This window comes from Vombatus ursinus, unplaced genomic scaffold (genome assembly GCF_900497805.2).
Source record: "Vombatus ursinus unplaced genomic scaffold, bare-nosed wombat genome assembly UNPS02009918.1, whole genome shotgun sequence".
Lineage (NCBI taxonomy): Eukaryota > Metazoa > Chordata > Mammalia > Diprotodontia > Vombatidae > Vombatus > Vombatus ursinus.
Window position 1 is genome coordinate 1 of NW_020949696.1, and position 14,898 is coordinate 14,898.

At 52.0% G+C, this 14,898-nt stretch overlaps 1 protein-coding gene across 6 annotated transcripts; it reads right to left on the minus strand.

Moving 5' to 3' along the window:
* Window positions 1-2,449: 2,449 nt before the first annotated feature.
* On the minus strand, window positions 2,450-14,644 carry LOC114036632 (transducin-like enhancer protein 2). Of its 6 annotated transcripts, none has more exons than XM_027853254.1 (13): window positions 14,581-14,644; window positions 13,549-13,634; window positions 12,922-12,985; window positions 11,429-11,473; window positions 9,872-9,934; window positions 8,986-9,060; window positions 8,560-8,740; window positions 8,087-8,109; window positions 6,882-7,004; window positions 6,351-6,446; window positions 5,827-5,871; window positions 4,474-4,620; window positions 2,450-2,969 (listed from the first exon to the last, which is right to left on the minus strand). In XM_027853254.1, the coding sequence occupies exons 1-13, from the start codon at window positions 14,626-14,628 to the stop codon at window positions 2,679-2,681; spliced, it is 1,287 nt and encodes a 428-aa protein (XP_027709055.1). In that variant the 5' UTR covers window positions 14,629-14,644; the 3' UTR covers window positions 2,450-2,678. The 6 variants fall into 6 exon arrangements, with proteins under 6 accessions (XP_027709055.1, XP_027709054.1, XP_027709056.1 ...); XM_027853253.1 differs by having other exon boundaries at window positions 8,560-8,743; XM_027853255.1 differs by lacking the exon at window positions 14,581-14,644 and adding an exon at window positions 13,787-14,373 and having other exon boundaries at window positions 8,560-8,743.
* Window positions 14,645-14,898: the final 254 nt, after the last annotated feature.

Consider the following 14,898-nt stretch of genomic DNA (forward strand, 5'->3'; position numbering starts at 1 on the left):
TGCATCTGCCCATCAGCAGACACGTGGAAGGAGTAAGCCCTGGAGGGGACGGAAGGGGCCTATAACCAGAGGGTGGAGGCTGACCCTCCCCATCCCAAGCAGAGCAGTCCCCACTCGGTTGTCACAAGAGCACCTCAGAGAACCTGACAAACAGCCCGAACAAAGGCTCTTCCCCCAACCCACACAGTTATTGGGATGCCACTGGCCCTTTATCTTACAAACATAAGGCGAGGGAAAGGCTTCAAAATGGCCTCTCAGACAGATCCTGGAGAGGGGTCTGTCCCCAGGTCCCTCGCCTGACACGTTAGCCTAGGATACAACCACTTTTAAAGGTCTCAAAGAATCTTTTGGAATCCAACCCATTTCCCAGATGCAGCCACCTTTTTCAGGGAGCCCAGTGTCCTCACCTGGCCTTTATCAGCTAAATGGGTACTCACGGCTTTCCCCCAGAGATACCAGGCAAGGTGGAGGAGAGGGCAGATACCTGGATGTGGGAGTGAGATTCAATTTCCATCTACTGATTCAGGGGATGAGGAAGAAGAAAGCCTCAGGTTCCCATCTCTCCCCCCCCAGATCCTCCTCCTCCCTTCACCCCCTAAGCTGGACAGAACTCTCAGCTGAAGCTCACGAGAACCTCAGTGTTTCTTCACCTAGTCCTGAAGGATAACTGATGACCATACGTGTCCCTTCACAAATAGGATCATCGGGACTGGCCTAGTTCCAAGAAAATCCAGAGTGCTTGCCTCTTCCCCAACTGGGGGCCCAATGCAGACTCACTGTGGGGGAGCGACCGTACATTATGGGGCCGATGACCTGTGGGGACAGGTGAAGGCTCATGTAGGAGCGAGGCACAGCAAAATCCCCACTGAGTAGAGTGTGGGGTCCCATGCCAAAGGATGCAGGGAAGGGGCCACACAACGTCAGGGGACTCCTCAAGGCTGTGGGGAGGGGACAAGACCTTCGGACATCCCCTCTTCCCTCCAGCACCAAGAAAGGGGCTTCAGCTCCTGAGCCTCCTTAGTTCAGGGCGTCAGGGTTCCCAAATCTCTCTGCTCTCCAGCCAAGAATTTTGTCCTCCAAACTAAGGATTCTGGGGCCCCCATAAGAATTCAGCAGTGCCCACTGGACCCTTCAGAAGAGGAAGGAATTGAGGATAGGGAAGTTTCCCCAACCACCCCTCTTCATCTACATTCCTGTTACCCTCAACTCCCCCATTTGTTCTCACAGGAAATTCCACTTCCCCCTATGACATAGCTCCCTGAAGGCCCCAGTCCCCAGAATCCATCTCTCTCTGAGTATGCCATTATTGCTTCAAGCTCACCACATCCAAAAAACCCAAGTCACCACCTTCCTCTCCCCCTAATGACCCTAGGATCCAGTGATCTAACCCAATTTCTCTGGACCAATGGCACTATCGTCTTCTAACTACCAGCCAGCCACCTCTGAGGCATCTTTGACCCCCAGCGTCATACCTTATGTCCAAACTGCTCCCAAGCTATGGGGCCTGGGGTAAGCCTCTTCCTTGCCTAGGCTTTAGGTTCCCAATCTGTCAGATGACCGGATTGGACCAATGTCTGAGGTCCTTTCCAGCTCTAGCATTCCACAGTCTCTAAGTCTAGTCAGATCTTCCAAATGTCTTCCTCATCTATTGACAGCCCATCTCCAGTCAGCCTCATGGCACCATAACTAACCTCCATTCCTCCAGCCTCTACCCTTGACTTTCTTGTATGGAGTCTTCTTCAAACAACACTTTTTTTTTTTTTGGCAAGGCAATGGGGTGAAGTGACTTGCCCAGGGTCACACAGCTAGTAAGTGTCAGTGTCTGAGGCCAGATTTGAACTCGGGTATTCCTGAATCCAGGGCCAGTGCTCTCTCCGCTGCACCATCTAGCTGCGTCCCAACACTTTCTTCCTATCTCTTCCCTGCTTCAAAACTCCCAAAGCCACCCCTGTTGCTTAACACATCAAAGTCCAAAGTCCTGAACCTGACATCCAACGTTCCATCTCCTCCCTCCTAAGTTCTATTAGGTCCCACTCTGCCTGGCCAACCTCATTTCTCATTACTCCCAATTACATCCCAAAGATGCACATGGCATTTCAATAGGGCCTATCACCTGAATGTCAGCAGCACACACCCCTTCCCACCCTCCATTCCCAAACACACAGTCCAGTACAAAACACAGTATTCATTTGGGTCTTCAAGCCTTTGCAGCTCATATCATTCTCCATTCCTGGAGTGAATCTTAGTAACCTAGATAACCTTATAAGCTTGGAATTTTGGAACCGTGAAACATAGAAACACGTCGGAGTTGGGAGGGCCCTTAGAAGACGAGATGTAAAAGCTGAGAGGGCCCTTAGAACACAAGGTGTCAGAGCTGGGAGGGCCCTAAGGACACAGGATGTCAGAGTTGAGAGGGCCCTTAGGACACAGGATGTCAGAGCTGGGAGGGCCCTTAGAACACAGGATGTCAGAGCTGAGAGGGCCCTTAGGACACAGGATGTCAGAGCTGGGAGGGCCCTTAGAACTTAAAAGTTATTAGAGTTAGAAGTGACCTTATTCATCTTCTAGTTCTCCTCCACCCCACCCCCCAACCATTTTAGAGGTGCAGAGAGGGGAACATATTTGCGCAAGGTGATACAGTGAGTTAGTGATGGATGTGATAGTTGACCCCAGGTTTCTTAATTTTCAGTCTCCCTTGTTTCCCTTAGCCCACAGTCTGAGTCAGTGAGGTCCTGCTCCCACCAAACAGTCTTCATCCATCTTTCGCAGGCTGACTCGCCCCTCCCAGGAGCTGGGGTCGAGGTGGATGGGAGGCCAGGTTTCTCACCAGCACCGTCTGCAGCAGGCCGTGGTTTGGTGCCAAGCTGACGGAGGTGGCTGGCAAAGCTGGGGCCAGGGGTGGAGGCGTCTGGAGAGGAGGAGGAGCTGCTGGGCTTACCCATTGGAGGCGTGCTGACAGAAAACAGCTTCTGCACAGAGAAAGGAATGGGGGAGGGGCAGTCAGATTTAGGGTAGGGGGAGATAAGTAGCTGGGGGCTATTTAGAGCTAATGCATTTGGCAGAAAACTAGGGAGGGTGATGTACGAATAAGCACATGTGTGTACTTGCAGGTGTCCGTGTATGGGTGAGTATACCACATACATGCACGTATGCCCACTCATGTTAGCAACTCTTTACATATAAGGGAGCCACTGTGGACATGCATACATAGATTTGCATAAGCATTGAAAAAGATGGTTACATACTGTCCATGAATCCACATGCATTAGCCTACCTACACAAATGCACTGGGTTTGTACATATGGATACAGGCATGGACACACACATGCAGGAATAAAGGCATACGTGGATGGCATACATGGGTGTACCATTTCCCGTGAGTACATATGTGTATTTGCATCTGTGAACATCTTGCATGTTATCACACACAAGCGAATATGAGTGTGCTCATGAATAGGTGGGACAGGACAGAGAGAGCCATGGTGGGGGGGAGTCCCTCCTGTAAGCCAGCCCCCCTGCTCCTACCACTGCCCCTCCTTGAGCAGTAGGGCTTTATGGCTTTGTTGGGGGGAGCTCCAGGGATATCCTGGGAGCACCCCCATCCCCTTAGCATCTCTCTCCGTCTCACACCAGCCCCCTCCTCCCGCATCTGCCTGAGCCAGTGGGACTCAGATTGATTGGCCCTGAAAGGCAGCCCTCCCAATGATGTTTCAATCCCAGAATCTGACTTGGCCAATCAATCCAGGGCCCAGGGAAGCAGTTCAGGCAGCAGCCAGGCAGGAAGGCCCGCAGGGCCTGGGTGCCAGGAACTGCCACATTAACTCCTTCTGTACAGTATGGGCTTTAAAACCATTTTACAAATCAAGTTATTGAATTAAGCCCCATGCTGAGGTGGAGGTGAGGGTGGGGGTGGGAAGTAGTACCGAGTACTCAAAATCCCAGCTCTCATTTCTCTGGTCCCTGAAGTTTACAAAGCACCTTTCTCATCACTAAACTGGAGGCATGCATGATACACATGTATTTATCATATATATGTGTATGTATATATGTGAACTATTCATTTTACAGATGAGAAAACTGAGGCACAGAGAAAGGAAGTCATCTGTCCAAGGTCACAGAACTTGTAAGTGAGAGGAGGTCTGGACTCAAATACAGTTTGGTTTTTTTTGTGTGTTTGGGGTTTTTTTGAGGCAATTGGGGTTAAGTGACTTGCCCAGGGTCACACAGCTAGTGTCTGAGGTCATATTTGAACTCAGGTCTTCCTGACGTCAGGGCTGATGCTCCATTCACTTTGCCACCTAGCTGCCCCAAATCCAGCTTTTTTGACCCGTATCTATATACAGGCGTCTTCTATCACAGGGCACTGCCTCAGCCTCCCTGCCCCTGGTGTTCTGGACAGTGTCAGAGTCAGCAGCCCAGGGCTACAGATGTGGTCACAATGACTGTCTGGGGATGGGCTCTTTGATTCCTTACCAGGCTGGGATCCTTGCCTTTGGGGGTCAGTGTAGCCTGGCTTGAAGCCAAAGAGGCCAAAGAAGCTGGGCTGTCGGGCAGATCTGGGTGGGTTAGTAGCTTCGGGCTGGGTGTGGGCACCAGGCTGGGGGGTTCCGAGACAGGATCCTAGCAACGAGAAGGTCAGAGAGCTTGGGGAACCTGCCCCTTCCTAACGGGGAATTTCTTACTCCTCACTTAGGAGGGAGTCTCTAATTGGGCACATCTGTCCCTGCTTCCTCGCCCCAGCCCCAGGAGGGAGGCAGCTTGGGGGTAGGAAAGAGCCTTGCTCAGATAAGAAGGTGGTGAAACTGAAAGATGGAGCCCAGAGTGTGTGAAGGAAGGCAGCCTGGAGCAGAGCTGTGAAGATCTAGGTCCCCATCTCAGCTGTGCTGTATGACCCTGGGCAAGTTCTCTTCCCTCTACAGACCGTATATAAAATGGGAGAGTGGGAGTGGGACCAGATCAGAGATCCTTTGTTCCCCCAAGACAATCAGCGTTAAGCGACTTGCCCAGGGTCACACAGCTGGTAAGTATCTGAGGCCAGATTTGAACTCAGGTCCTCCCAACTCCAAGCAGGTGCTCTGTTCTCTGAGCCACCCGCTGCCCCTTAGATCAGAGACTGGTAAACTCCATTGTGTCATGGAGTCCTTTGGCAGTTCATCTGGTGAAGCCTAAGGAGCCTTTCTCAGCGTGTTTTCAAATATGTCAAATAAAATGTATGCATAGGATTATGAAGAAAACTAATTATGTTGAAATATAGCTTTTTTGGTTTTTTTAGTGAGGCAATTGGGGTTAAGTGACTTGCCCAAGGTCACACAGCTAGCACGTGTCAAGTGTTTGATATGAGGTCGGATTTGAACTCGGGTCCTCCTGACTTTAGGGCCGGCGCTCTATCCACTGTGCCACCTAGCTGCCCCGAAATATAGTTTTCAATTAAAAAAAAAGTTCATGGATCCCTTGGTTAAAAAAACCCCTAGACTAGAGCATCTCAAAAGATTGTGCAAGCTCTGGGGTTTTATCATCTTAATGAGACTGTGAGGTAAGACAGGACATTTAGAAGTCACTGAGTTTTCCCCAATCCTTTTGGAGAATGGTAGAGAGAAGAAGGGAGGAGGGGACTCCCATCTCCCTCTCCAGCTCCTGTCCTAGGTCCTGCCCAAGAAATCAGGGCTTGTATCTCCCTCCCCATCAAGATACTCTGAAACCCATCCTCAATGTCCTCTTCCCAGAAAACAAGCTTTCCTCTTGATGCTGATGTCCCTGTTTCCCTACCCCAGAGGGAAGAAGTCCCAGCTGTATGCCCTCACTCCCACCCCCAGGGGCCAGACTCACTTCATCCACCACCAGATTATAATCACTCTTGTCACCGTCGCTGTCCTGGAGGAGAGAAAGGGGTAAACTAGATGGGAGCTGGCAGGGAGGGACCCCCTCAAGAGCAGGCCTCAGAGGCAAAGCCAAGCTCCCCTCATCAGCAGCCTCTTTTGACCGTAAGAGGTCAGAGCTGCAAGGGCCTTGGTATATAGAACCTGGAATATCAGAGCTGGGAAGAGACTTGGAACATAGAAGATAAAATGTCAGGGTTTGGAAAGCCCTCTAAACATATGATTAGATTGATGAGGTTTTTTCTCTTTCTTTTTATTCTCTGTTACAAGGGATGGGTCTCCAAGGAGAAAAGGAACATGTTTGGAAATGAAACTGTTGTAACCACAAAAGATATCAATAATTTAAAAAAAAGGAACACAGACCATAGAATGTCTAAAGGGGCCTTTAGAGACCATTAAAATACCCAGGTTTCTCTTTTTACAGATGGGGAAACTGAGGCCTAGCAAGAGGAACAGGGACACAAGCCCACTTACGTAGTTTCCTAGAGGATCTTTCTCTTCCTGTTTGCATGTCTGACCAATGAGCCACTCTTCCTCCACTAGGCTCTCTGGGGGTGAAGGGGATAGGTTCTGCAGGAAAACATACAGGGTTTATCAGGCATCCTGAAAGCAGCTATGAAGGCTCAGCTGGCCCTGGGAAGGAGTCCACATCCTTCCCCCACTCCCAGGCCCTGAACAAGTGTCCCCAGTTCCTGGAAGCTAAAAGGAGGAGGACACGGCCATCCATTAGACACAGGGTGTCCCAGCTGGAAAGAGGGCCTGCATTCTCCCAGCTCTCCAAATTACCCCCCTCTCACCAAGAGATACAGGCCTTGGGTTCTCTATTGAGAAAGGGGTCTCAGCTCCCGTTGGCTCCCTGGTTCTTGAGGAGGCCACAATGTCCTCTCTAGGGGTCAAGTGAGGCGGGTGCCAGGCTGTGCCTGCTTCCCCCATGCTTATTTATGAACACACACACTGCCTTCCCCACAACTCTGCTTTCTTCTCCCCATCTTGCAAGATGCTCACTCTGGAAGGGATAATGAGGCATATCCGTAATGGAAAATCCCCAGCCCAGCCTACAGCCCCTTCTCTTCTCTCCTTGTTTATTCCCTCTTGCCCTGGCCAGAGACCATCAGAGCTGGGAGGGACCTAGAGACAGAGAACACAGAAGGCCCGGAGAAGAAGGCCCTTAGAACACGGAATGTCAGATCTGGGAAGGGACTTGGAAATTATCTAACCTTACCTCTTTCCCTGCCCGGGAAACCACTGTCCATAAGGTATCTCTGACAGCCTTCATTTGCAGACCTCCAGTGATGGGGATCTCCCTCCCTCCCTCCCTCAGCAGACCCTGCCATTGGGGAACGCCTCTGACTGTTAGGAACTTTTTTTCCTGCATCAAGGTCAAATTCGCCTCTCTACCATTTCAGCCCAGTGCTCTTTGTGTCTCTCTGAGCCCAGACTAAATCTAATCCCTCTCTTATATGACAGGCCTTCAGATATTGGAATATAGCTTTGAGTCTCCTCCAACTACACCTTCCTAGCTCTTCCGATGGCCTGCTCTCTGCCCTGTCCCCATCCCAGCTTCCCTTCTCTCAGTGAGCTCCTTCCCCTATCATGGTCCTTGAACTGGACATGGTCTTTCAGGTGGGGCATGACCAGGACAATCTCAGCTTCTGTGCAGGGCACCAGGGCATACCAACACGGCTGTTGAGGCCATGGGGAATGGAAGGGCTAGTCATGGGAATTCAGCAGAAGGTGCTTCCATGCCTGCCTCACAACTCCTCTCACAAATGTTGATGGGATCTGGAGCTGAGACCCGCCTGACTGAAGATGAGGGAAGTGGGCTGTCAGCTTATAGCTGTTATCTTCAACCCACCCCCAGAGAGGCTCTTTACTTCCCTCCAACTTTGACTGCTCCTTGGAGGGGAGGAAGGGAGAGGAAGGAGGAGAGGCCAGTCAATAATCCCTCCTACTGGGGTGGGTCGGGGGGTGGGGGGGAAGGGAGGAAAGGCCAGCAGAAGAGTTGGTACTCAAAGCCCAGACCCAGGATCCTAACTACCCCCACTCCCCCCTTACACACACGTGGGCCAAAGCTGCCCAAGATGAAGAAGCCCAAAGGCCAGATGAATGCAGATGAGATGGAAATGCCACAGCAAATCCCCAAGTGATCTCAGCTCAGGGTGGCTCTGGGAGAGGAAAGACAGAGCCCCAGTCCCAGCCCCATCACTCACCCGGCTGCTGTGGCCTCTGCCTGCTGCTCCCCAGGCCCAGGGGAGGAGGAATGAGAGAGACAGAGAAGGGAGAGGAGAGAGGGAAGGAGGGAGGAGGGATAAAGAGAGTAAAGGAGAGGGAGAGAAGGGGAGAGAAAGAATGAGGGAAGGAGAGAGAGGAAGGGAGATGGAGGGAGGGGGAGGGAGGGAGAGAGAGGGAAGGGGGAGAGAGAGAGAGGAAGGGAGATGGAGGAAGAGGGGAGGGAAGGAAAGGGAGAGAAGAGGAAGAAATCCAGGAATTATGAATGCAGACAGCTTCCTTTCCTTCTCATCCCAACATGTCCTTTTTCTCTTATATTTTTGTGTCACTCTTCTTTCCCCCTTCCCTGGTACAGCCCTTTTCCTACCCCCTCCCAATGTCTCTTCTTAACCTAACAGCCCTCTTTCCTCATCCCCTCCCTCATTCTCTCTCAACCTCAGAGTAAGCCCCTTACCTGGAGGCTCCCCGGTGCCTGGGATCCTCTGATCCTCCTTGGTAGTAGCATCAGTGGTAGTGGTAGTGGCTGCCAGCTGGACCTGGGTGGCCAGGGCTCCAGACAGAGCTAGCAGCCCTGCTGCAGGGTGGGGGGTCAAGGGTACAGGTGGAATGTGGTGGGACAGGTGCTGTAACTGCTGCTGCTAGATTGGAGAAGGGTCCAGGTTGAGGAGGGGGACAACAGTTAGCCCCCAAGGAGGTTTGTGGCCCCATTACACAGAAGGGCAAACTGAGGCTCAAGAGGGAGAAGGTCTCACAGAAAGTCAGGGGTAAAGTAGGAAACAGGGACTTGGGGGCATCTGAGGTCTGACTTAACCAAGTGTCAAACTCCTTGGCTTGGCCCCAAGCTCTGGACAAAACCTCAGCCTGATGGATGCTGACTCACCCCAATAATGCTGTTCAGCTCTGTTGTGGTCACTTGTTTGGCCCTCTCCACAGCCTGAAGGACTTGCTGCTGGTGCTTGGGATAGGAAACACATTGAGGTGGGGTGGGGGGAAGATGGTAGCAGTGGGGAGATGAAACAGAGACACCTTGGGGTGATGGAAATAGCTGACTCTGAATTGATAGGACCCAGGATCAAATCCCGGCTCTACTACTTAGGACCCAGGGGTGGGGGAACCCTTGGGCCAATCACTGACACTCTCTGATCCTCAGTTTCCTAATCAATCACTCAATTAACATTTATTAAGTGCCTACTATGTGCCACATACTGGGCTAAGCACTAGAAATACAAAAAGAGGCAAAAGACAGTTCCTGCCCTCAAAGAGGTTACAATCTCACCTGTAAAATGAGTGGTTTGGAATGGGTGGTCTCTAAGGTCCCTTACAGCCCGAAATCTATGAATGTTCTTTCTACTACCTGTGTCCCCTCCCTTAAACTAGACTGTTGTTTTAGGATACCCTAGTCCGGGAGCAAACCAAGCAGATGCTTAATGTTTGTTGAATTGATGGGATTGCATTGGGAATAAAGGTCCCTGCCCCTTATCAGTCTCCATCCTCCCACAGTCCAGCACCCCAGAACCCTGAAACAGAGAGGAAGGGTGAATGGAGCACTGAACTTAGCATCAAGAAGATCTAGGTTCAAAGCCCACCTCTGACATATAGTGGTTGTGTGATCCTGGACAAGCAGCATCTCTCTGAGCCTCAGTTTACTCATCTATGAAATCACTGTACTAGATGGCCTTGAAGGTCCCTTCCAGCTCTTAGGATCTCTGCCCCTTTGATTCTCCCTTCCCTGCCCTTCCTGGAAGCCCCAAGCCCACCATGCTCACCTCCTGCTTCACAAAGGGGATGATCTTGGCACAGACGGTACTGAGTCTTTTCACAATCTCTGCCTGGCAGAGAGACAGACACGGAACAGGGTTAGGCTGGAAGCATGGGGAGGAAGGCAGTGTCTCCCAGTCCCCCCAACAATCCCTTACAAGGAAAGCTGGAGGCAGAAGAAAAAGAAGCCCTCCCCACCCTCCTTAGCAGAGCTGGGTCTGCTCCCTATCCTAGGGAGGCCCCAGCTCTCCCCCTCCCTCCCTCTCTATTGCTTTCTCTTCTGAGCCTCAGCTTCCTTGTCCGTAAGAGGAGATGGCGGCCACTGCCCAGCCTTCCTCACAGGGGTGGAGGCAAGATGGAGAAGGCCATCTGAAGAGGGAGAAAGGAACTGATTCTTTGCAGAAAAAGGCCAGGGCTGAAGGCACCCAAGGGAGCTCTGTGTGTGCGTGTGTACGTGTGTGTGTATGTGTGTGCTTTGTGTATGTGTGTGTGTTTGTACCCTTGAACCTGTGTTTGTCTGTGAATATGTCTATGAATGTGTGTGTGTGTGAGCGCATGTGTGTGTCTCACTCCCACGATCATAAAAGGAGCAAACTGGGAGGGAGGCCTCTCCAGCTGGAGAAATATGGCTGTTGGATTCACCACTTCGTCGGGCTCTGCTCCAAACTAATTTCTCTGGCAGGCAGCCCCGTGATGACGGGATTGATGGATCTGAAGAGTGACAGCAAATTACTGCCGGAACAAAGCAGGCAGCCACGAGAAGGAGGACAGGAGGTGGGGCGTGGGGGAGAGGGAGGAAAGGCAAGAGCAGAGAATGAGGCTGGGCAGGGCATGGGCGCCTTGTAGAGGATGTCAGAGCTGGAAAGCACCTTGGAGATCACCCCATGCCAGCCTCACTATGACCTCTGGCAAAGAGCCGACTCGCAATTTCTCCATGTGTGAAATAAAGAGATTGGACCAGATGATCTCTAAGGTGACATCTATCTCTGAGGTACTGTGCTCTAAGAGCCCTTTAAAAAAAAAACCCACCAGAACAGTGACTTCATTGTTGTAAGGAGGTCTTAGTGAGAGGATGCCCTCCACAATTTACAGTCTTATAAAGTTGCCCTAGTGTATGGGGCGGGGGGGGGGGGATTTGAGAGGTTGTGTGACTGGTTCAGGGTCACACAGGTATTATGTGTCTGAGGCCACACTTGAACCCAGGCTTCTTCATTCCCAAGATACCTTACTTCCCTCTACATCCTATCTTCTAAGACCTCTTCAAGTGATGACAGTCTACCTTCTACATTCTCAAGTCCCTTCTATGAGTCTGTGGCTCTACTCCTCTCCTCATTTTGCATCTGGGGAAACTGAGGCCAAGAGGTAGAGAAGGGACTTGCCCAAGGTCACACATCAAACTCAGACAGAATTCAGAATGGGACCTAGGTCTCTTGAAAAGCAATCTGTTTGGCTCCAACCTGGAGACCTAGGGAAAAACACTTAATCTCTAAGTCTCCTCCTTGTAACAATTACCTGGAGGTATGGCTAAGATTCTGAAATACACAGCCTGCTCTCTCCCCTCTCACCTGCTTGTGCATCTCCAGGTTGAGGCCATAGGACATCTCATAATACTGAAAGGCAAGGAAGAGCTGTCATGATCACCAGACATCAGCGATATCCTTCCCTGCCTTCCCTTTGGTTCAACAAGAACATTTGTGATCTCAGGTCGGGTCAGAACTAACCAGCCCAGCTCCTGGCACATTCCTCTACCCCTCAGCATACTTAAAGGTCCCACTAGGCTTGCCTTTATAGAATTTAGTCCTGTATCACTTATCCTAGAGAAATCTCTCCCCAAACTCTCCCACCCAGTTTGTTCCTGGGGGCCAAGGGAACTCCAGCCTGGTCCATCTTGACCTCATTGCTGCAGCAGCCTCATTCCCACCCTAACCTGTTAGACTGCATCAGAGAAACCCCTACCACTACCTCCAAGAGCAGGGGAGGAAGGTTCCTAACACATTCTCCCTCCACCATTAATGACCTTGGCCTGTGTCCCTCCCTTCACCAGGACCCACTGGGACTGGGAGAGAAGCACGACCATTCTCTCCTAGCTCTATTTCTGGCTCCCACCAACCCTGAGCCCTTGCTCCATTAGCTTAGGGAGAACACACTCATCAAAAGGAAAAAACACCTCCCAGAAAACTACAAGTTATGACCTAAGATCCTCCGTAGAGGGTTCCACTCAGGGCACTGGAGTGCCCTTCTAGAATGACAGAGTCCCAACTCTCAAAGAGCTTAAGGTCTTTTGCAGGGGGTGGGAAGAGGAGTGTGACATCATGATTCCAAGGAGGTCATCTGTGTAAAGCATTTTGAAAACTTTCAATATAGAATACATTTAATAAATTGGATAAATATAGAATATATTCTATAGATATGTCAGTTATTATTCTAGGTGATAATCTTGGGAAAGCCAGGATTGGCATAAGGGTGAGGAACTTGTAGCCTCGAGGTCACATGTAGCCTTCTAGGTCCTCAAGTGCAGCCCTTTGACTGAATCCAAATTTCACAGAACAAATTCCATTAATAAAAGAATTTGTTCTGTAAAATTTGGACTCAGTATAAAGGCTGCACCGGAGGACCCAAGGCCACATGTGGCCTGGAAACCAAAGTGTTCCCCACCCCTGGTAGAGGGAAGAGCCCTGCACATGGAATGAGAGGATGTCCTGCTTTGGTCACTGTGAGATTCTGGCCTTTTCCTTCCTTCCCAGGGCTTCAGCTTACTTATCTGTAAAATGGGTAGGTGGGTCAGCGGGAAGGGTATGTTGGACTAGGTTATTTCTAAGGTCCCTTCCAGCTTGAATATTTTGTGAATTTTAGATTACTAAATCTAACTCCCTTTCCTTGGATCGTTTTAGAAATAGTGAAACTGAGATTCAGGGAAGAAAGGACCTTCCCTAAGGCCTTATCATAATCCCATGGCAGGGTCAGGGACTGGAATTCAGGTCTTTAGGTAAAACAATTAGTAGAAACCAGGAAAGGGTTGGAGGTTCCAGGAGGAGGCTCAGTGTGCTCCCCCCCTCACCATGACGTAATGACGCTGCATCTCAGTCTTCTCACTGGCCAGTTTTTCACACTCCAGTTTGAGGCTGGGGAGATCAAGGAGAGGCCAGACCCAGCATCAGGAACTGCCCCGCCCCCAGTCCTGTCCTCACCTAGATCAGGAAATGCCTTGCCCCCTAAGCCGCCACTTCACCAGGATACTTCCCCCTTTGAAGCCAATTCCTAGGATGTTCCTGGCTCTTTTTCCCTCACCTGGCCACTCCTACTCTGGCCCCTCCCCCTTCTTTCACTATTGGCCCTTTGAGCTCTGGGGTCCCGCCTTCTTTTCCTCCCTATTGGCTCCTCCCTCCCCTCACCTGCCCTTAGGTTCCGCCCTCCTTGGCTATGCTCCTTCTCCCCTCACCTGGTCGCTCCCACTCCTAGGCCACGGCCTTCTGTCTCTTCCTGCGTATTGGCCCTTAGCTCTCCGGGGTTCCGCCCTCACCTGGCCTCTCCCACTCTCCACCCCATTGGCCCTTTTAGTCCCGAGACATCGCCCTCACCTGAACGTCCCCTCCCTCACACTTAGCGACTCAGGCTCCCGGACTTGGGGAACGTTTGGTGGGGGGAGGGGACTGCCCTCAAGCCCAGCTCTCCCGCCCCGCCTCACCTGTGGTACTGAGCCTGCAGGAATTGAAATTCCTCCTTCATGCGGTCGCAGATCTCCAAGACAGAGAACTTGAAGGGCTGTCCGGCCTGGAGTGGAGCGTGGTCAGGGGTGGGGGTGGGGGTGGGGGTGGGGGTGGGGGGGAAAAAGAAGATGCTAGGTCTCAGGACCAGACTAGCCTGAGAATCTCCTCTGACCCTCGGGTTCCCCACACCCTTACGCGCCCTGGGAATCCACTCACCGGAGGCCTGCCTTGGGGATACATCCTGCGGGGCCCCGCCCGCTCCACCCTGTACCCTAGGGCTCCCCCAGCCCCGGGCCCCCAGCCGCCGCCCGGCCAAATTTTGAGGAGAGCCAAAGGAATGAAGGAAGACGGGAGGGAGGGAAAGGAAAGCAGGACTGAGGATAAAACCTACGGAGGGACAATGAAAAGGGGATGCCGCAGAGGGACCCAGGAGTCCGGGGCTCCCTGCGAAGAAAGGCTGGAGAGGGAGGAAGGAAGAAAGTAGCTGGGAGGTAGGCAGGAGCTGGGGAAAGCTGGGGGGGGGTGCCTAGGCAAAGGGCCCCAGAACCCAGGAGTTCCTGGCTCCCCAAGGCCGTCTGGAGCTGGAGAGAGATAAAGGAGCGCCCAGGGGCTCCTGCTCCGGAGAGAGCTTGAGCTCAGCTGCCTCTTTTCCGAGATGAGCCAGAGGAACTGGGCAGGAGAGAGGGGAGGGAGGGAAGAAAAGGGAGAGGGAAGAGAAGAGCTCAGCGGGCGGGCGGGGAAGGTCAGGAGCGAGGTGTGGATCTCGGGCAGCTGTGGCAGCCGCAGGGCCAGTGGCCGCGGTCTGTCCCACTCTAGCCGCCTCGGGGCTCAGCTCTATCAGAAACGCCGCTAGCACCGCGGCCTTAAGGTGGCCCGCCTCCCCAATCCTCCTATCCCCCGCCTACCCCATCCTAGTCAATTCTGCTCACCCCAGACCTGGCCAGCCTCCACCTACAAACAGCCAGACTGAGACTGGGTGCCTGAGGATTGGAAACTCCTCTAAGCATTACCTGGGGAGACGCTCCAGAGGGGCTGGGGGCGGGGGAAGAGGAGGCCATATCTAGGGGGGTGCTGAGGAGCTTATCTGGGTATCAATGGGATGAAGAAAGCATTGGCTGAGTCCAGAAGCACTGATTGAGGCACAGATCCGGTTTGTTGGCAATGCATTTTCCTCTGCAGTCTTCAAAAGATCGGTGCCCAATTTCACTTCCTCCAGGAAACCTTCCCTGATTCTTACCAGGGTCTGTCACACACTATGGACTCTTCATTCCCACCAGTGGGAATATGGCCTTAGAATAAGAACAGAATCCCACAGAGCACAGAGTATC